The sequence below is a fragment of the Mus musculus genome, chromosome 16, assembly GCF_000001635.26.
Source record: "Mus musculus strain C57BL/6J chromosome 16, GRCm38.p6 C57BL/6J".
In the NCBI taxonomy this organism is placed as follows: Eukaryota; Metazoa; Chordata; class Mammalia; order Rodentia; family Muridae; genus Mus; species Mus musculus.
The window spans coordinates 8,481,410-8,503,690 of NC_000082.6; the positions used below are offsets into that span (position 1 = coordinate 8,481,410).

A 22,281-nucleotide genomic window follows, 5' to 3' on the forward strand; every position below is an offset into this window, starting at 1 on the left:
AACCTTTTATTTAAAGAGATGTAAATTAAACTTGTTAGCTTCTAGTGTGGTTGTTAGCACAAGAACATACTCTGGAAGGAGCTCTATTTATTATTAGTATGTACATATGTTTCAGTTTTAGAATAGAGGTTTAGGTCGTGTGATACAGGTGTGTACTTTAGCTGGGTTCAGACCTGATGTGCCTTGGTCTGTGGGACACATAGCAGTCATCCAGTGACCTAAAGGCCTCTTACCTGCTCCGACTTGCTCCCACCTGCTCCCACTGCTCCCACCTGCTCCACCTGCTTCCACCTTTTCCCACCTGCTCCACCTGCTCCCACCTGTTCCCACTGCTCCCACCTGTTCCCACCTGTTCCCACTGCTCCCACCTGCTCTACCTGCTCCCACCTGCTCCCACTGCTCCACCTGCTCCCACCTGCTCCTACCTGCTCCCACCTGCTCCACCTGCTCCCACCTGCTCCCACCTATTCCCACCTGCTCCACCTGCTCCCACCTGCTCCACCTGCTCCCACCTGCTCCTACCTACTTCCACCTACCCCACCTGCTCCCACCTGTCAGTGCAGCCCATGCTTCTGCTTCTCTTTTGGTTGTTTAACTCTGCCACCTGTCTAGCCAGAAGGGCAGACACCCCCACATACACATATTACCCCCATCTCTGTTTTCTGTCCACTTCCATTTCACAATGGACACTTCTTTCTTGGTTTCTATCCTTTCCAGAGCACACCATGGCCACGCCCCTGGAGGATGTAGGCAAGCAGGTGGGTAGGCCCTGTCCACTTCGTGTGGCCCCTGGAGGGTCTCTCCTGAGCCTTGACTCAACCTTTGCTTCTTTGTCCTCTCGTGCAGGTGTGGCGGGGTGCCCTACTCCTGGCAGACTATATCCTGTTCCGAAGAGACCTCTTCCAGGGATGCACCGTGCTGGAGCTTGGGGCAGGCACAGGGCTTGCCAGCATCGTGGCAGCCACGATGGCACACACCGTTTATTGTACAGGTAACAACTCTTTACCTGTACAACAGGGAGTAGTGGGCCCATGATTTGTACCATCTGTAAAAATGAACAAGGTCACCACCAGGTTCTCTCTGCCCCCCCCCCATTTTTTGTCTAAATGGCTGTCAACACCCAGTCACCACAGTGTCACCCTGCGGTCAGGAGATCATGGGCATGCAGTGTCTGGTGTCCTTTTTCTGCTCACCCTCCAGGGAAGAGCAAATGACTCAGGGGGTCCTAGGTTGTGCTCTTCGTAGGCCTCACACACTGACTTAACATTTGTGTCTAATGACAGAAACAAGCTTGTTCTTAGGGGAAAGTGAGAAGCAGAAGATGAAATTTACTCATAATTTCCAGAGTGATTCAACAGTATGCAATGTCGTAGGCACCCACTGTGGGCTAGATACAGTTCCAGAGAGTAAGCAAGTAAGTCCCTGCCCCAGGGACTCAAAAGAAATGTGCTTGTAACCATTCATGTATGAGTGTGTGCGTATGTCTGCGTGTGTGCTATAGTTTCCAGTCTTTGTAATTATCGTCTTTTTCCTCTTATATGTTCTCCTTTTTCCCCCAAAATTTTATTTTGTTTTGTTTTGTTTTGTTTTGTTTTGTTTTGTTTTTCAAGACCGGGTTTCTCTGTGTAGCCCTGGCTGTCAGGAACTCAGCCCTGGAACTCACCCTGTAGACCAGGCTGGCCTCGAACTCAGAAATTCACTTGCCTCTGCCTCCCAAGTATGGGATTAAAGGCGTGCGCCACCACTACCCAGCCTCCCCCAAGATTTATTTATTTATTATATATACAGTGTTCTCCCTGCATGTATGCCTGAACGCCAGAAAGAGGGCACCAGATCTCATTATAGATGGTTATGAGGGTTGCTGGGAATTGAATTCAGGACCTCTGGAAAAGCAGCCAGTGCTCTTAACCACTGAGCCATCTCTCTAGCCCCTATATTCTACTGTTTTAAAAAAGAGATTTTTTTTTTTGAAATTTTGAGACAGTCTCACCATGTTTCTCAGCTAACCTGGAATTTACTGTGTAAACCAGGATAGTCTTGAACTCAGAGATAACATTGCCTCTACCTCCCAAAGTGTGGAATTAGAGGGGTGTTCCACCATGACCTGCTTATTTTTATTTTATATTGTATAGTGTGTGTGTGTGTTAGGAGTATGTACATATGAGTACAGATGTCCTAGAGGGCATAAGATCCCCTGGAGCTGAAATTACAATTGGTTGAGAGCCATCTGATGCGGGTACTTGGGTGTTCTGCAAAAACAGTGTGACATCTTAACCTTGAAGCCATCTTCCCATCATGCTTTAATGCATACTCTTAAGGAATAACTGAAATCTCTATAAATAGTTGTATAAATATAAATAGTGCATACACACATGCACATACATGTATACACATGCACACAAACACACTCAACCAAAATCTTGAAAAGTATTTTTTAAGAACATGGTCCTGTGGCCTTAAAAATTATTCTAAGTGACTCTTAGTAAGGAGATCGTCGTTGCCGTCTGTCTAGCCCTTTGCCAAGCACCCTGTCCATCCTGTGCTTTCCCCGTTTGTCATCTGCAGCAGTGAACACCTGCGTGCCTCATCTGACAATCCTTAGGGTGATGAGTGGTCCTGGGCAGAAACTGAGCACTGTCTTAATATTTACATTTGAAATTATATCAGACTCACAGAGAAGTTCCTAAGATAATTCAGAATGTGTCACATGCCCGTCATCTGGCTTCCAGAGATGCCACCACCTTAAATGAGCGGAGCAAAGCAGTCTGGCCATTGGTGGTAGCTCGACGTGAAACATGCTGGAGACAGGTGTCTTAACCCCTATGTCACAGTGCACCCTTCTGTCATTCTAGATGTCGGCACAGACCTCCTGGCCATGTGCCAACGAAACGTTGCCCTCAACAGCCACCTGACTGCCACTGGAGGTGAGGGCCAGCTGCAGAGGGGTGGGGTCAGGTGGGAGTCACCCAGCGGGCCCAGTGTTGGTGGTGGCTTCTCTTTGCATCAGATGAAGGAGAGATGCCAGGTGTTCCCTTGCTGTAGCAGTTTCTGAGCATAGATGACCTGCCCTGACACCGTGACGCCTTCCTGACATCCCTGGGCTGACGGACAAGTTCTTTCCCTCATGCATTTGGCTCATCCTCTTAGCACTACCATAAGCATGCAGTCTTAAGTCATCCACCAAGCTGCCATCCCCTGCTAGGGTTATCAGTCCTGTGTGTTATTTCTAGAATCACTGTCATTGGGCACTGTGAACATGTAGGAAGAGAAGGGGGTATGGGAGAGAGTGCTGACAGAGGAACTGAGGAGATAGATAGGTGCCTGCTTAGATCATGAGGGTGGGTCGAGGAGTCAGGGTGTTTCTATGCCCATTTGTGTGCAGTCTGGGAGTTCTGTCTCTGCTTTTGCAGGTGGCGTGGTTAAGGTCAAGGAGCTGGACTGGCTGAAGGACAACCTCTGCACAGGTGTGTGTTTCGTGTGTCCCCTTGCTTTAGTGACTCCTCTGTGGCACCTAGAGTTCTCAGCTCTTTGACCTCATTGAGCCAGAGTCCTGGCTACCTCCACAGCCCCACATCTTGTAGAAGGTCTCTACAGGCTGCTGGGCCCTGGCTATTCTCTGAACAGCTGCTATGCTGGGCCCATGATCACATGCTGCGCACACCTCCAGGGCCACCGTGGCGGAATCAGTTCCAAGTGGGAGTGGAGAGACCAGCACTCAGAGAGGCCAGGGTGTGATCCCAGGTCTGTGACCAGGGCCTAAACCGTTGCCCAGAAAGCATCGTGAATGTCTGCAAGAGTTTCTTCCACAGACGATGTCAGACCCGATACTTGCTATACAGCAGCTTCTTTCCTTTCACCTGTCACTAAGGGAACTCGAAGTGCCTGTCACCTGACAAGCACACTGTGCTGTGACCCTTTCACCCTTGGCCTTCCCAGACATCTTCTGAGAGAGGTTTTAGTAACCTTTCTGTAAACACAAAAACTGAAATCCAGAGTGATGTAACCAGTTTCCTGGTGTCACATAGTGAATTGATTGGGATGATTGACAGATAATGTTCTCACGAGGCCTAGGGCAAGTGAGGATGGAACCAACCTGCCCCTCACTGGTGGCAAAGGCCCCCCTTAACTGTGTGGCTGTCCCTAGGTACAAGTCGACCTGTTTCGAGCCCCATATCTATCTATCTCTCCCTCTCTGTCTCTCTCTCCCTCTCCCTCCCTTCCTCATTTTTCTTTCTTTTGTGCAACAAAGCCTCATTAGGTAGCCACAACTGGCCCAGCACTCACAAAGATCTGCCTGCTGAGTGCTAGAATTACCAGAGTGTACCAGCACACCCAGCTCAGCACACCCAGCTCAACCTTGTCTCTTGTTCCGAAGCTTCCCTCAGAACGTTTGCAATAAGAGCTGGTGGCCAGCACAGGAAGGAATGGGCCACTCAGTCTTCTCTTCTTTGGTAGATCCCAAAGCCCCCTTCAGCTGGTCAGAAGAAGAAATCGCTGACCTGTATGACCACACCACTGTGCTGCTTGCAGCCGAAGGTGAGACGATCCTGTCATCCTGTGTCCTTGTCATCACCTGTGTGTGTCACAGTATCCCCTGGGGTAGAGGGCACAGGGGAAAGCGGGAATGTTAAATGCTCCAGGTTGCCTCCTCGGCAGTGGAGATGGATACCTGTTTGCCACCCAGAAGGCTGGATGTACTTAACAGCCCACTGATCTGTGCTATCTGCAGGTCAGGCCACCCCGAGTATTGTGTCTAGCCCACACTGTCCCTCCCTAGACTTTATCTTCAATTTTGTTTCTTAGTCAATAGGGAGATGTCATATATACTAGGTAGCCTTGTGACCTCTGGAATGACCTAGACCACATCATACCCTCCCTTAAGCCCTTAAGGTATAGAACCCATTTTTATGGAAAAGGTCACATGTACTTTACAGAGGAGTTTTGATGCAGTCACACCCTAAGCTTTATTGAGATAATTGTCACCAGGAAACCTTTTTCCAAAGTTTTACTGTGCTTAATTATGTCTAAAATAGGGGCTGGAGAGATGGCTCAGCAGTTAAGAGCACTTACTGCTCTTCCAAAACTCCTGAGTTCAATTCCCAGCAGCCACATGGTGGCTCACAACCATCTGTAATCAAATCTGATGCCCTCTTCTGGTGTGTCAGAAGAGCATACAAGTGTACTCACAAACATAAAATAAATACATAAATCTTTTTTAAAAACAAAAAAGGCTAAAATAACCTGCCCGGTGACAACCTATCCATCTGAACCAACAGCAGATCAGGACTCTGCCAGCCCTGGTGTTTGCAGGGAGCCCCCAGCCCCTGGCCTGCTCTGAGTCACCTCTTCAGGGAGATACCGGATTAGCACCTGCCCTGCAGTGGGAGGTACCAGCAGCCCAGAGAACGACTCCTTCAACTTTATCTCACTAAGGAGGATGAGTTTGGTGGGAGTTACTTACAGACAGACAGTGGCTATCTGTGTGTCCCCAATGTCACTATGCCCAATTTACCAAGCTCCTATTTTGTATGCCTATTAGTCCACAGCAGAATTGATGAAGACCCATGTCCAAGCAGTGGAGGTGACTACAGGCTCAGATACACACACACACACACACACACACACATTCTAGGAAGGTCAGAATCTTCATGCTTGCTCCATCCTCGCCCTTCTGAATGTCTCGGTAAACTGTCCAACCGTGAAGAGGCTGGCTTTGATTTTCTGTGGTTTGCTGTGTAGAACAGCTAACAGTAACTTTCTGCGTGAGACCTGAGCCAGGACAAGCCTCACTTCACTCTTAGACACATCCCGGAAGCACCGTCCAGAGCATTCCTCCTCAGTGGCTACTGTTCATGATGATAGGGAGCCACTCCGTAGTGATTCCGTGGGTCCCTTTGAATAGATCTCTGCCAAAGGTGCACTTTCTCCCTAACCCCCTTCTTTCCCTAGTGTTCTACGATGATGACTTAACCAACGCTCTGTTTAACACACTTTCCCGACTGGTCCACAGACTGAAAAATGCCTGCACCGCCATCTTCTCAGTGGAAAAAAGGTGAGCTGTGCTGCCCTGCAGCTGCATCCCTCCCTCGATACAGTCGTCACTGTGCCTGTCATACACCTACTGTGTGCTGGTGTCATACACCTACTGTGTGCTGGTGTCATATATCTACTGTGTGCTGGGCTGGGCTCTCCACTCATCTCCCTCCCTGCAGCTGCATTCCTCCCTCGATGCAGTCGTCACTGTGCCTGTCATACACCTACTGTGTGCTGGTGTCATACACCTACTGTGTGCTGGGCTGGGCTCTCCACTCATCTCCCTCCCTGCAGCTACATCCCCCAATGGATGCAGGAGTCACTGTGCCTGTCATACACCTACTGTGTGCTAGTGTCATACATCTACTGTGTGCTGGGCGGGGCTCTCCGCTCATCTCCCTCCCTGTAGCTACATCCCCCGATGGATGCAGGAGTCACTGTGCCTGTCATACACCTACTGTGTGCTGGTGTCACACATCTACTGTGTGCTGGGCTGGGCTCTCCACTCATCTCCCTCCCCTCACTTAGTCTCTTTAGGCACTATTGTCAGGCTTCCACACTTACACACACACACATACCCTATCAACACACTAACACACACAAATACAGAAACACACATGTATGTAACACATGTGAAGAAAAAAAAAAGGATAGACAAGTGAAGAGGTTCAATTCAAGGTAAAAAATAATTTTACAGATTCTGGTGTCCAAAGGTACAAATGGCGGTGCCGGAGAACTCTGTGTGTGCTCCTTCCCCTCTCCCCTCCCCCTCCCCATACCCCTTTACCCCTCCCCTTCTTTCTTCTGTTCTCTCTCTCTCTCTCTCTCATCTCTCATCTCTCATCTCTGCCTTTGCTCCCAGCATGTTCTGTGCCCCCCTTTGCCACAACATCTTGGTACCCAATCCCATAGATAGTACCCAGTCCTCAGCACCCAGCCAGCAGATCTGCCCAGAGTCCGTATGCAGGCACTGGTATCCAGAGTGCCATCTTTGCAGCTGAGGTCAGCTTCCTATAACCACATCTGAAGTGGAGCCAGTAGCCATTCTGGGAACCCAGGTGCCCGTGGAGGGTCAGGAAAGAATTTACTCAAAGGCTGGGTGCAGAGTAGCCACTTAAAGGCCAGCCTCGAGACGTGCACTGAGCAGGAGGCAAGCTGTGAGATGAAGCAGACCTTTCTGGTCATGATGCATGTGTTGCTGCTGGTCAATCCACAGGTTCAACTTCACACTGAGACACTTGGACGTCACGTGTGAAGCCTACGATCACTTCCGTGCCTCCCTGGACTCATTGGAGAAGCTGGCCGATGGCAGGCTGCGCTTCATGGTGGAGCCTGTGGAGGCCTCCTTCCCGCAGCTGCTCGTCTATGAACGCATCCGGCAGCTGGTAGATGCAGCCCCGTGAGGGTGGTGGGAAGCAAGGCACTGGACATGTCACACACCTACTGTGTGCTGGGTTGTGGCTCTCTGCTCATCTCCCTCCCCTCACTTAGTCTCTTTAGGCTCTATTGTCAGGCTCGGCCAGCCTACTGTCCATCCATGGTCTGCCCGGGAGACAGAGACGCTGCAGGCCTAACACTGTGATCCCTGAGCCGGCTTAACCTGGTCTCAGCAGTCACAAGGCCACAGCAGCTCTGTGGCTAAGTCTCAGGTTCTCTATGGGCAGTTAAGACACCAGAGGAAACTGGGACGGGAGGAGAGGCGCCAGTTACTCTCCTCCTTACTGAAGTGACATCACAGTTTTGAGGCCATCCCCTCACAGCAGGGAACTCCAGGAGCTAGAATCTTGCATCTGCAGTCAAAGCAGATGGATGGTGCTGCTCAGCTTGCTTTCTCCTTTGTATTAAATCAGTGGCCAGCCCTCAGGACAGCGCCACCCACGTGCAAGATGAGCCTTCCCACCTTAATTTACCAGTCTAGAAACTCCGCCACAGACACGCACAAAGGTTGTCTCTCAATGATTCCAGATCCTGTCAGTTTGGCAGTTTTAACCATGGTGCTAATGGGCATGTTTGCTCTAAGGAGGCTGACCCTCTGGCCAAGCACGAAGGCTCGTACTAGGCTCTTGGCAATCCAGCAGCAGTTGTCGCCAGCATGTGGCAGTGCTCCACACCTCTGTCCATTGTCTTAGCACACCCAGCCAGGAACTGGCAAATCTGGGACACACAGCATCTTAGAGCCAAGGCACCTGCTATTCCAGCTGCTAAACCCAGCACTTAGAGTACATTTGAAAACCCAAAATTACCTTGAAAATGACCAGGAGCTGGATTCACAGAAGTCCATCTGGCATCTTTGTTCTCTTTGCCTCTTGGCTATGGAGATGAGGCCTCGTTCTCAGGAGAGGGGAAGACAGTGCCAGGAAGGCCAGCTTTCTCACGCTCCTTCCTGTGTTCCTTCTTAGGAAGTGGAGCACTGCAGACCGCATAAGGCCCCCAAATAGCAAAACTGGCCACCTGCTACCATTCCTTTAGTCCCTTGTGACAATGTAACAAACCAATATCCTATGGCTAGTTCCAGACTTGGTCTACCCAGCCACTGTGCCACCATATAATGGCCAGATTCTCAAAGACAGGAAGGACTCGCTCTGGCCCTGGCCCTGCCCTGGTGTCATGTAGCTCTGCTTTGTGAAACCTCAGAAGTTTTTATCTCTGTGTGTTACAGGAGCTCTGGAAGATAGTTGTGGAACCAGCAGCGTGAGTCGCCTCTGTGACCTCTTGACTAATATTTTAACGCATTTCGAATAAAGACAAACCCTCAGCCATCTTGCCCTTGAGATGCTGTCATTTTAGATACAGTGAGTGGCCCTTGCATGGCCCTAGCTGGTCTCCTGGGGCCCATCACTGCCTACAACAGTAACTCAAATATATAATTGATCAAGAGTGTGGTGCTTAGCACTTGTCACACAGCTCCTGAGTGCTCCCGAGCCACTTGGTCAAAGTGAGCAAATGCCGCCTCTCTGCACTGTTTATGTCCACGGTGTGCTTCCCTGGCAGGGCCATGGCTCTGCCTTCACTTTCATACTCCCTCTGCTCAGAGGACTGGCTGCTCACCCAGCATGTGTGTGCTCCTGGGTTCCACTGAGAACTACACAGAGGTGGGCTGAGATCCAGCGCGGTTGGCGGGGTGCTTGTCTAGCAGATACACGGCATGACAATTTCCCCCTAGCACCATGTAAAATGTATGTGACCGTACATAGCTGTGATGCCAGTGTTACAAGGATTCCACGAGAAAAAACTGCTTGGCCACAGTCAAGTCGTCTGGGTGTGCTGCTGCATCCTGGAATTCCAGAGCTCAGGAGGCACAGGCAGCGGGAACTCTGAATTTGAGGCCAGCCTGGGACAGACCCAGTTCCAGGACACCTACACAGAGAAACCCTGATGTGGATAGTTAACCAGCTGGTAACTACACAAGTGTTCTGAACCCAGGTGCAATCCTGAGCATAAAATCCACACCCTGTGTTGACACCACAGTTAGCAAGAACAGCCAGACATGGATGTACAGAAACCAAAATACAAGCTTAATACTGTCCCAGAGCTGTGGACTTGGGTGGATGAGGTCTTTGTTCTCGTTTTGATAGATACTGGTGTCTGCATGCTGGATCCCACGAACTGAATGGTGCTTCTATCATGGGATCAATCGAATGTGCCACAGTCAAGGCACTCGGGTCGAGGCAGGAGAGTGAAAGTTGAAGGTTGGATTGGTAAGATGGCTGCTTCTAGCAGAGCCTGAGGACCTGAGTTCAGATCCCCAACACTGGACATAAAATCTAGGCACAGCCCTGCAGAGGGGAGCAGGGCCAGGCAGAGACAGGCAGATCCAACCAAGCCAAACCAGTGAGCTCCAGGTTCTGGGAGAGCCCTTATCTCAACATAAGGTGAGGAGCAATTGAGGAAGATGCCTGATATCACCCTCTGCCCGTAATGTGTATTAAATAGACACTGGGGGAAGACAGACAGAAGCTCATTGGCTGGCCAGTCTGGCCAACTCAATGAGCTTCAGGTTCAGTGAGACTAAAAAGGTAGAGACCAAAAGAGGAAAGACACCCAGCATCAACCTCTGGCCTCCACACACATTCACATAGATGCACACATATCTGTGTGCAGGTGTATATATATCCATACTAACGAGTACATATACCATAACACACACAGACTGTCTTTCTCTAAAATACAGTACTCTTCAAGACAACCTTTAGAAAGATCCAGGCATGGGGGCACACACTTTTAATCCTAGTACTTGGGAGACAGAGGCAAGTGGATCTATGTGAATTTGAGACCAGCCTTCAGAGAAGAGAAACCCCATCTCAAAAAACAAAGGACCAGAGAGGAGACCCAGTGAGGGGCAGTTCCCTAGCCCCTACGTATGATTGGCTCCAAGCACTAGAGTGGCCTCAGCTTCGTCACCTAGCTCCTGAAGGCGGCTGCTTTTACGTCTAGGCCACTGTCCTAAGAACTTCCTCCTGACGCAGCCCAGAATTCATCTTGGCTGTAATCCGCAGCGCTATCAGAGCTTCCTGTCCCAGTTCAGACTCTGTTTTACAGCCTCCAGAGAGCCTCTGCCAGAAGCGATGAGATTTCAGAATCTTCAGACCATTGAGATACATGCTAGGTAATTAACCCAGGTCATTGGACTCAATTCTTCTCTTGACACAGTCTAACATTTACTGAGAAATTTATGGCCCAAGGAGATGATGAGTCTGCTCACCCATAGCCTGAACAGAAAAGGTTGTTCAAATCAACAAAGCATGGTGCTGCCCCCTCCCCCCAGCTTCTCAGATGAGAATCAGCAGGGGTCCCGATGCTACCATTTCTAACCTGGTTCCTAGACAGGGCCTCACTCGGCAATTAACTCTGCCCATGAAGTGGTCCGTGACGCTGGTCCAGAGCACGTGGGCAACACCAAGGCTGCAGTGTGTCATTGCTGGTGCAGAAAGCCTTGAGTTTAGCCTCCAGCACTGCATGAAACTGAGCACCTGCCTTTAATCCCAGCACTGGGAAAGGGGGAGGGGAGACAATCAACTCTGACTACAGAGTAAGCCTGAGGCTAGCCCCAGCTACATGAGAACCTGTCTCGACAACAATGAAGGCTCGGTACTGTATAAGCGTGAGGACCTGAGTTTGGTCCCCAGGCATGGTGGCACTCGCTTGTGAGTTTGGTCCCCAGGCATGGTGGCACTCGCTTGTGAGTTTGGTCCCCAGGCATGGTGGCACTCGCTTGTGAGTTTGGTCCCCAGGCATGGTGGCACTCGCTTGTGAGTTTGGTCCCCAGGCATGGTGGCACTCGCTTGTGAGTTTGGTCCCCAGGCATGGTGGCACTCGCTTGTAAGCCCAAGTCTGAGGAAGCAGAGGCACAAGGATCTTTGGGGCTCTTGGGCCAGACACCCTAGCCTGCTTGTTGAGTTTCAGGCCAATGAGAGACCGTTTCAAAAAAACAAGGTTGGAAAGATGGTTCAGAGGCCCAAGATCACTGACGGCTCTTACAGGGGACCTGGGTTGCATTCCCAACATTTCACAACCTTCCATAACTCAAGCACTTGTAGTATAAAAATTAAATATTAAATATTAAAATAAACAAGCTATGGACCAGTGAGATGACTTAACAGGTAAAGATGCCTGAGTTTGCTGAGTTTAATCCCCAAGGAACCACAAGGTAGAAGGAGAGACCCAACTCCTGGAGGATGTCCTCTTGACTTCCACATATATGCCATGCATGGCACATTTGTGCCCACATACATAAATAGATACATGGGGAGGGAGGATGGGGGAGAGAGAATAAACTGGTAAAATTTAAAGAAGAAAACCATGCTAGGTGCTGTCCTGTGGAACAAACTCAAGGTTGACCTCTGGCCTCAATATGAACACATATCCCCAAAAACGTGTGTGTGTATCATGATGTGCACATCTGTACCTACCATCCCAGCATCTGAGAGATGAAAACAGGAAGACTAGAAGACCAAGGCCAGCCTCTGCCACAGAGCAAGTTCAAGGTCAGCCTACAATAGACCCTATCTTAGTGATAATACCAACTCAGGAACTCAGGTCCTAGTCCTAGATCTACTGCATACCACCCAGGTGGCCTCTGGCAGTGCCCAGGCCTCTTAGCATCAAATTCCTTTGTATAAAAGTAAGACTCCTTTCTCCATGGCACCATGAGGGTCTTTCTTCATTGGGTGATTTAAGGTTCACCTTGGGGCTATTGACATGTTGTTTTGCTACACTGTTAGGATGTTGGGAATTAGGTGGTACTAAGTGCTTTCTGTTGACGTATTTTCAACTTAACAGCAGGTCTGAGGAGACTTCACAGTTAACTGAAGAGCAGCTACCCATGCATCATGTCAGGGAGCGCAAAGAGGTGAGGTGCAAGGTGACCTTAGACCAAGACCTTGACAAGAATGTTTTTATACATTGTTGATTAGAATGTGTGAGTTTTACAACACCATAAAAACTAAAGCCACAAGCTGTTTTTCTGCACTGGGTGATAGTTCCCATGGAAACTCTGTAGGACATTTGCTGGGTTTATGTCTCATACTGCTTGTGCCTCAGCATTTTGCCCCAACCCCTTTACCTATAAAAATCCCTGAGTTCTCATGTTCTTTGGTGAACGTTTTGCTGTCTCGTCCTTCATGGATAAGGGAGACTTTGAGGTGTGTTATCTCTCATTTTTAAAGACAAAGCCTCGTGTAGCTTAAGCTGGCCTCAAACTCATTAGATAGCTGAAGATGACCTTAAAGTTATAATCCCTCTGCCTCCACCTCCCGAGTGCCAGGATCATACCCACCAGCACATCTAGTTTGTGTGGTGCTAGGGATGGAAGTGAGGGCTTCTTGGGTTCTAAGCGGGCCTTCAAGCAACAGAACTGTAGTCCTAGCCCTCATCTTTGTTCTTGATCCCACCTCTGAGATCACCAGGGAAAGACTCCTAGAGATGAGATTCCTCCTCTGAGGTCCAAGGCTGGAGAACATCCAGTATCCTCGCCTGTATCCCCGCCTGTAACACCTCTCACCACAAGGTGGCATCCTAACTTCATGAATCACCAGTGGGGTGCCTGTGTAAGGCATCTGGAGGTTTTGACCTTGACAACCACTCCAAAGTGAGTCCCCAAGGACTCTTGAGATTCCTTCAGGGACATGATCACACCATACAGTTGTTGGACAATAGCTCTATGTATCTTAGCACTCAAATCACACCCTCAAGACTTAAGCATTTACCGACTGTTGGTCTCAATTATCTGAGTATTATAACTCTTTACCTATTTTATTTCTGGCAGTATTGGGAATGGCACCCAGGGCTTTATACAGACTAAACAACACACTACCTCTAAGCTACATCCCCAGATTCTATATCCATTTAAGATACTCATAAGCCAAGGCCCATAGGCTTTCATGGGCTAACCAAGGTCATGGGGCTCAGAAATAGCAAGTACGCAGTTTAAACCTTAGTCTATCATCTTGAAAGCAAAAGTCCAGTGTTTTCTTCATTCTGGCTGCAGGGAAGGAAGCAGGAAGTCAGGGGCCAAGTGGAGATCTGGCTATTCCAGTCCTAGGATGAGTAGAAGGGCTAGTCCTGCCAAGAATAAGGTGTGGTCCCAGCCTTTTTCTTACTTTTTTGGAATTCAGGAAACAACTAAGTTTGAAAGGTGGGAGCCTTTGTGTGGTGGTTCCCACTCTGGTGGATCATCCGCCACACAGTCCATGGTCCACAAGGGCAGTGGAAGCAGAGACAACAGGGGGAAGAGGATTTGGAAGTTCTGTGAGTGTGTACAGGAATGACCACACCGGGGCCAGCTATCAGGAGCCAGATCAACTTTACTTAGGATGATTCAAAGCTTATAAAGTTTTGGGGGACTGAAGGTAGGAACATCCAGGATAGGCAAAAGTCATTGGGTGGGCCTTTGAGTACCAAAATGCCTCATTAGCATGGGGAAGCATTTTGGGAATCTCAAGTGCTGGCTGGGCAGGTTCTTATCAGGAGAACAGAAATTGATCCTGTGATCTAATTGAGGCTATGTAACATTCCTCAGGTAGAGGTGTATGTGGGGGCTTAGAATTTCCCAGACATGGTCAGAGAAGGAGAAGGCCCACTAATGAAGGGAGTCCCCTGTTATGCTCCGAGACCCAAAAGGCCATCCGATCAATGGTAGACTTCAACCTTAATTAGCAGAGTTTCCCCACACCTCTGGTTAGAGCTGCAGTGTCTCAAACCAAGTCCCACAAGCAGATGGTAGAATCTCCAGCTTCAGAGGTAACCTGGAAAAGGCTCTGCAGTTGGTGGCCTGATGCTAGGGCAAAAGACAGAGCAAGCGCTCTCCCATGTCCTTTTCCTCTGGGGTTTCCTGAGAAGTGAAGCTCGGTAACTAGAGCCTAGCTCCTGGCATCCAAACTCAAGCCCACCCTGCCTTCTCTCAGTGCCCTGGCCTTGTCAAGGTTGCATTTGGTAATGCGACCACAGTATCTAGCATGTGAGCTGCAGCAGAAGGACTTAAGACATGGTAGCTTACACCACCACCACCACCATCCTTATCACCACCACGACCATCACTACTGTTGAAAGACTCCGAGAGGAGCCCCTCGCTCAGGCCTCAGGACAATAGCAGACACCCAAGAACTCACGATAGACCGAGCTTGTTGCAAACCACATGAGGCTTTATTCGGGGAAAGCCAGAGCTCTGGGGACAACTTATATCCCACACAGGGGTAGAGGAGTCGACCTCGAGGGGAAAGAGGTCCCAGTTTTTATAGGCCCTCAGTGGGGAAAGGAGAAGGGGGAGAGTAGGGGATTTCCAGATCGAAACAATGTCTATTCTCGAGAAATGGGTATGGGAGGGGTACAAGGAGAGTCTAATGAAGGTGCAGCAATGGGCACACACCTGGTCAGAACATTGGCAGACACACAGGTTCAAGGAGTGGCCAGAGCATTGTGCACCTCTATTTTTCTAAATCAGTGAAGCTAGTTCTGCTAACACTGACGTCTATCTTGCCAATTTCAGGGCTTCTGTGTCCTTTTACATTCTGCCAGGATCTTTTACTGTCATCATCATAACCATCACCACCACGACCATCACTACTGTCACCATCATAACCAGCATCATGACCATTGTGTTGGTTTGAATGAGAACAGACCAATAGGGGGCTCTTATATTTGAATGCTTGGTCCCAGCTGGTGGACTGCTTAGGAAATATTAGGAGGCTTGGTCTTATTGGAGGAAATGTGTCCCTGGGGACAAGCTGTGAGGTTTGAAAATCCCACGCCAGCACCCCCTTGCCCTTCCTCTCCCTCTCTCCCTTTCTCTCTTCCCCTCACCTCCTCTCTCTGCCTTGTGCTTGTGATGAGAGCTCTAAGCTACTTCCTGCCTGCCTGCCCGCTGACATGCTCCCCATCATGATGGTCATGGACTCTGGTTCCATGACTCCTCCAATTAAATGCTTTATTTTATAAGTTGCCTTGGTCATGGTGTTTTGTCAGACAATAGAAAAGTACCCAAGACAACCCTCATCATAACCACTGCCTATTTCTATTAACTGCCTACTTCTAGGTGATGACAACTCCCCAGGTAGGTGCCTCCTCAGGAGTTAATGATGGTAAAACCATCTTACTTATCTAACTGCTTCACCTGAGCGGTACTTGATTGATGAGGTGGGTTATTTTGGGAGGAAAAAAAAATCTGCCAAGTTCTTAAGAGCATTATCACTGAAAGGTTTCTATGACAACACACACCTAGATGTTCCAGGGGAAGGGCAACCACCCAGGGAGGAGTTAAGAGAATCACGAGATGGGATTCCTCCCACTCCTCTGTTTCTGGCTGTGCTCACCCAGCCCCAGCTGTATCACCTCTGGGTTAGATGCTTTAGGTTTCTCTAAAACCTTGAAACAGCCCTATGGAACAGTGCTATGATTTTGACCTCCATCCTACAGATGAAAAAACTGAGGCTCAGAGAGGTTAAAGCTTCGTCAAGATGAGTCAGCTTGTCATGTAGTGGCAAGTTGGACCTTTGAAATTCTACTTGCTAAACTAGAGGTGTGTGGCTGGAGCAGGTTTCTCAGGATCGTGCTGGGTTGCTACAGGACTCCCTGTGCACTGACCTATGCTCACCATTGTCACCCCTGGGAAGTGGAGTGGCTCCCTTCCCCTCGAATCATAGTAGTGACATCCAGAGTGTCCCCAGGGCAGTAGCACTTGTGCTGCTCAAAATTCATCCTGGGACTGGCAGGATCGCTCAGTGGGCAAAGGTGTTTGCTGCCTGATGACCTGAGTTCAGACCCCCCAACACCTGTGCAGAAAGCCCACCGTGATGTTAACATGCCTATAATATAACCCCAGTGCTTAGGGAATGGAGACAGATCCCATGGGCCTGGCGGTCAGCCAGAATGGCCAGAACAAGAAGCTCCAGGCTCAGTGAAAAGCCCTGTGTCTTAGTCAGTTTTCCACTGCTGTGAGGAGACACCATGACCAAGGCTACTTATAAATGAAAGCTTGCTTAGTGTATTAGAGGATTAGTCCCTGGCCATCACAGTGGGGAGCTTGGCAGCAGGGAGCCACACATGGTGCTGTTAAGGTAGCTGAGAGCTTCATCCTGAACTGCAGGTAGCAGCGGGGGGGGGGGGGGGGGGGGGGGGACGGGACGGACCGTTTTTAAAAACTAAGGTAAAGAGTGATTAAGAAAGACATCTGGCTTTCTTTGAGCTACGCACATGCATATCCTCACACACACACACGGATATCCTCTCACACATATCCTCACACACACACACACACACACACACACACACACGGATATCCTCTCACACACACATGTATACACACACATACATAGACGGATATCCTCACACACAGGTATGTCTTCACACACAGGTATATCCTCACACGCACACACACATATCTTCACACACATGTATAATCTCTCTCACACACACATATCCTCACACACATGTATAATCTCCTCTCACACACATATATCCTTACCACATATGTTAAAGTAGTTTTGAAAGTGGTAGTTTTTTTTTTTTTTTAATCCTGGCTAGCTCCCAAATAAATGAGACAGAGACTAAAGATGTATTTGATAGGCTTTACAGCATTAATATCTGAGCAGTTATTAATCTATTCTAATCCTCTAAGCTAATCTGGCTACCTCCCAACCAATATCCCCAAGATACATGCATTTTCCTGTTGGTCTGGCTCTCTCTGCTCCAGGTGTTTCCCCATGGTGTCTCCAGGGCCTCTCCACAAGGAGAATCTTCTCTTTCTCTCCTCTCCTTGCTGGCAGAAGTCCAGCCCTATTCTCTCCTCTACTGTGCTATTGACTGATCAGTTTTATTGACAAATAAGAGAATAAATGAGGAGCTATGTTTACACAAACTTGAGATAGGAGATACTTAGAATAAGCATTCCAATGCCATGTCTGGATTGTAGGAAGATCCAGGAAGCAGAGAAATTAGCATTTACATAATACAAGGATAATCCTTACATAGTGCACAAACACATTATGCCTACACATGTATATTCTTACACACATCCATAACATCACACACACATGCACACACAGGAACATGTACACACACACATCCATAACCTCACACACACATGCACACACAGGAACATGTACATACGCCACACACATATCCATACTGCAGTGGTATGGAAGAGGCTGCCCCCCATAGGCCCAGATATATGAACACATAGTCCCCAGTTGTGACGCTATTTGGAAGGTTTAGGGGGTGAGACTTTGATGGAAGAATTATGTCACTGGGGCTTTAAGAATCAAATGCCCCGCTTACTTCCAGTCTGTCCTCTCTGCCTCTTGCTCACAGTTGAGGATGTGCCCTCTCGGCTTCCTGCTCCAGCTGCAATGCCAGCTGCCACCTCCTCAGCCTGATGGACTAATATCCCTCTGAAATCCTAAGCTGAAATAAACCCTTTCTTCTAGAAGTTGCCTTGGGCTGGCATTTTGTTGCAGCAGTAGAAAGTAAGACACACACACACACACACACACACACACACACACACACACACACACACCAAAACAAACAAATCTCAAGAGAGAGAGAAAGTCCCTGACTCTCAGCATTCCTTATGTCTTGGCATGTCCACCTGTCCTCTGTCCCTGAGACTCGGTCTGAGGTCTCTCTTTGTCCATGGAACTGGCTCGGTCTGAAGGATCAGGGGAACTGCTGAGGAGTGGTTGGCCAGTGAGTAGCTCTTGATTAATGGCCCATAGCTGACATCCTCCAGCTCCCTTCTGCCTTGGTGGGCTGACTGGGGTGACTATTCTGCCCTGGCCCCAGCATCCCCAAGAGAATGGAATCCCAGTTCCCCTCCACAGTCGTTAGCTAGGGAATCAAAGCCCTCAAGTGCTTATCTCAAGGTCATTGTTTTTTGAGGAACACAAATTATAGTTCTGATGACCATAGTAAGACTCACAATAGTATAGGCTAACCTCATTCAGAGCTTCCTACCTGTCAGCCACTCCACTCCATGCTACAAATTCTAAGGTGTTTCTCCCACATAACACAACATTAAACCATTAAACATTAAACACACTCATGCATTAAAGCTGTCATCCCCACTTTGTAGATGAAAACTTACTGATGCTCAGAGATCTTAGGTGATCCATGTAAATTCACACTATCGCCCGAGCTTTTGTCCCCACCGGCAAGAACACACTCAGGACAACCGAAATCTTCTGCGGCAAAGCTTTTATTGCTTACTTATCAGGAGGGAAGACCCCGAACCGGGAAAATGGTGCTGCTTATATAGCCCACAGCGTGACGTTTTAGCACCTGATGTGGCGTGACAGCTCCTGATTCGTTGCTCGCCCATCACCCCATTACTACGCCGCGAGATGGGCAGTGACTAGGCGTGAGTTCACTCTTGCACTTGCGCATAAGGCTTGTTTACTAGTTAGGCGCAGTGGAAGCCAGCACCATCTTATAATGGCGATTGCTCAGGGCACACACGCGATTGCTCGCAGCATGGCTCTCCACATCTCCCCCTTTTTATTTTATTAAAATTTGAGGCTGGTCTAGGCCTCTGCAGTCATGTACATCTGCTATGGCTCCTGTCTTAGGTCATTCCTCCAATGTCACAACCTTTCCTGTCATAGGATAACCCTATCGCCACCGGTCCCGTGTTTTAGGTTGGTCTGTGCAGAAAAGTTGCCCATCTCTGGATACCGCAGTACTGCGTGACAGTAACTGCTAAATGACCTAGGGCGAACTCTATAAAAGAGGCCAGCCAAAAAACGAATTAGTAAACCTCAGCGAGGTGTAAGTGCTGATCAATGAGCGTTGAGTCTCTTATATCCCAGTGCAATGTATCCACAAATCCGTGGGACGCAATAGCAGAGAACTCAGATGCCATTTAGGTCTTAAGCATGGACAGCCAAATTTCAGAGGAGGCCCCTTGTTCAATGGCTGCAAGTGCTTGAGCGATAATGACCTTGTCACGGTTTTGTTGGGTTCTGAGCTTACAAACCAACCAGAGCATAAACACAAGTCCACAGCAGATGGCAGCAGCAAACAAAACCACCCCCACCCATTCCTTAAAGAAAAAGCAGATGAAATCTAGGAGGAGAGACCCTCTGTCAATGACAGGTCCACTCATGTCGAGTTGATCCTGAGAACAGCTGCTCTCAGGGCCTCAAGGGTCTCATCGAATCTTTCAGACCAGTTTCCTGCAAGATACAAAGAAATCTGCCTAGACAGATTAGCAAACATGTAAATATTGATTTTTCCCAAAGGAGGAAATATGCGTGACATCCATTTGCCAGCTCAAAGAACGGGAGCTAATAGTGGAGCAGGACTGATAGCCTAGCCCTTCTAAAGAGTGTGATGACAGAGTTACGGGCCAGGTTTTTGGCCACCAGTGAGAAGAAATAATACTTTTGTCTGCTCCTGTATCTAAAATTCCCTTAAATTGTTTCCCTTCTATAACTAACTCCAAGGATGGCCTGGAATCTAAAGGCATTATTAAGTAAGCAGAATCATTTCCAGTAGAACCAATCCCTCTGGCAGCTCGAGGAATACCAGAGGAAGGAAAACAGCCATGTAGGCTTGGCAAAATTATTAGTTGAGCTATTCTGTCCCCTTGTGATATAGAAAAGACACCTTGAGGACAAGAACAGAGAACCTGAAGTTCCCCTTTATAATCCTGATCTACAACTCCAGGGTGACCTTGTAGGCTGCAAGAGCCTGCCTCGTATATCTCTAATTGAACGATAGTCCTTAGCCCAATGATACACAATCCTGGTGCTGTCCTTTTTATAGGGGCTCTGCAGTCCTTTTTTAAATGCCCTGGTTTACCACAATTAAAGCAAAGTTTGAGCTCAGTTGAATCCGAGCGCCTCCTCCCCTGCAGAATGGCTACTGCCAATCCAGCATTAGTAAGTGGCCCTCCAAGCTCACGGCAAACCTTTAACCAGTCCTGTAACCCCTTACTCTTTCTAGGTGTAATTGCTGATCTGCATTCCTGCGTAGCTTGTTCATAAACCAATTGTTCAATTAAAGGCATAGCTGCTTCTGGGTCTCCAAATATCCTCCCTGCTGCCTCCGTCATTCTGGCCACAAAGTCTGAGAAGGACTCCTGTGCACCTTGAGTAATCTTGGTCAAATGCCCACTTGCCTCTCCCTTCTTAGAGAGTGACTTCCATGCCTTAACAGCGGCAGCTGAGATCTGAGCGTACACTCCCCAATGAAAATCTGTTTGGTTAGCAGCATGCTGTCCCTGACCTGTAAGTAATTCAAACGTCCACGTTCTTTGGTCCCCTTCCATGGTGGCATTGGCCCTTGCCTGCATCTGTCAGGAGTCCTGCCACAAGGCTTTCCACTCAAGATACATTCCCATACTGGGGGCTGCAGCTTTTACTACAGTCTGCCAATCACCAGGAGTCATAGCATGATTCGCAAGCCTTTCGACTTATGCTATAGTGAAATTAGTGCTGACTCCATAATTGCGAACTGCTTCTGCGAGCTCCTTAATCTGTATATACTCTACCAGAGCGTGAACACACCCTCCCTCAGCTCCTTCAAAAACTGGGAACGCTTGCTGCACTTTTCTCTGTTCCTCTTTTGGAATGAATGAATCTGAATGATACCTCTGCACATAAGGCTCTGAATGGTACCTCTGCACATAAGGTTCTGAATGGTACCTCTGCACATAGGGCTGAGGTGCACTAGGACCCTGAAGCCGACAGTCCGGAGGCCGAGCAGCAAGCTGGCTTTCGCCAGCTGCTTTTTGCCTTTTTCTGGACTGAGTAGCTCGCTTTTTATCTTGCTGGTACCTTTCTCCCTTATAACGAACTGCTTCCTCCTCCAAGTCCGTTTCTTCAGAGGAGCTAAGTCCTTCATCTGATTCTGAGCTACTAAGAGCTAGCCGCTTAAACTCATCTAGTGGTGGGTATAAGTTCCTTCTCCTAGAAACCTCTGCTGATTGATCTTTTTTCTTTTCTTTTTCCTTCTCCTTCCTTCCAATCTCTCCCCAGGTATTCTTCCCTGACATTAACTTTTCCTCGGGTTCAAGACCCGTGGAAAGGCCTGTATGCTTAATTGGTGCACCATGTTTCCTCTTTGCTCCTACTCTCTCTCCCCGCTTTACCTCTGATAGACTGTCTTGAATTTCGTCCAGAATTCTCTGCCCTGCCTTAACCACTTGTTGACATGTGAAAAGGAACAAAAAGGCTTCTAACACTGGAGAAAGTTCAAGGCCAGACATACCTCGTAAAGCTGTAATGTCCCGCAGTTCTGGTTCCGCCTCGCGAACGAGGGATCTCTCTTGCGCCGGTGTGATGATAGTTCCCAGGTTCCTCTGCGCCACTTATCGCCCAAGCTTTTGTTCCCGCCGGCAAGAACACACTCAGGACAACCGGAATCTTCTGCGGCAAAGCTTTTATTGCTTACTTATCAGGAGGGAAGACCCCAAACCGGGAAAATGGCGCTGCTTATATAGCCCGCAGTGTGACGTTTCAGCACCTGATGTGGCGTGACAACTCCTGATTCGTTGCTCGCCCATCACCCCATTACTACGCCGCGAGATGGGCAGTGACTAGGCGTGAGTTCACTCTTGCACTTGCGCATAAGGCTTGTTTACTAGTTAGGCGCAGTGGAAGCCAGCGCCATCTTCTAATGGCGATTGCTCATGGCACACATGCGATTGCTCGCTGCACGGCTCTCCATATCACACAAGTATTTTATATACACCAGCGAGTATATTTTTATTTTATGTGCATTGATGTTTTGCCTGTATGTCTGTGTGAGGGTGTA

At 48.7% G+C, this 22,281-nt stretch overlaps 1 protein-coding gene across 3 annotated transcripts in view; it reads left to right on the forward strand.

Annotated features, from left to right (window-relative positions):
* The window catches only part of Mettl22 (methyltransferase like 22), a 19,449-nt gene extending 10,653 nt beyond the window's left edge, over positions 1–8,796 (forward strand). For 2 of the 3 annotated variants that reach the window (XM_006522107.4, XM_030249103.1), the window contains 8 exons: positions 718–758; positions 847–991; positions 2,853–2,924; positions 3,411–3,464; positions 4,456–4,536; positions 5,950–6,052; positions 7,250–7,418; positions 8,693–8,796. In XM_006522107.4, coding sequence (XP_006522170.1) covers positions 718–758; positions 847–991; positions 2,853–2,924; positions 3,411–3,464; positions 4,456–4,536; positions 5,950–6,052; positions 7,250–7,418; positions 8,693–8,728 — 701 coding nt within the window. In that variant the 3' untranslated portion in view covers positions 8,729–8,796. The remainder of the gene's footprint in view (positions 1–717; positions 759–846; positions 992–2,852; positions 2,925–3,410; positions 3,465–4,455; positions 4,537–5,949; positions 6,053–7,249; positions 7,419–8,692) is intronic. The other variant, NM_146247.1, reaches the window with a different exon arrangement.
* Positions 8,797–22,281: the final 13,485 nt, after the last annotated feature.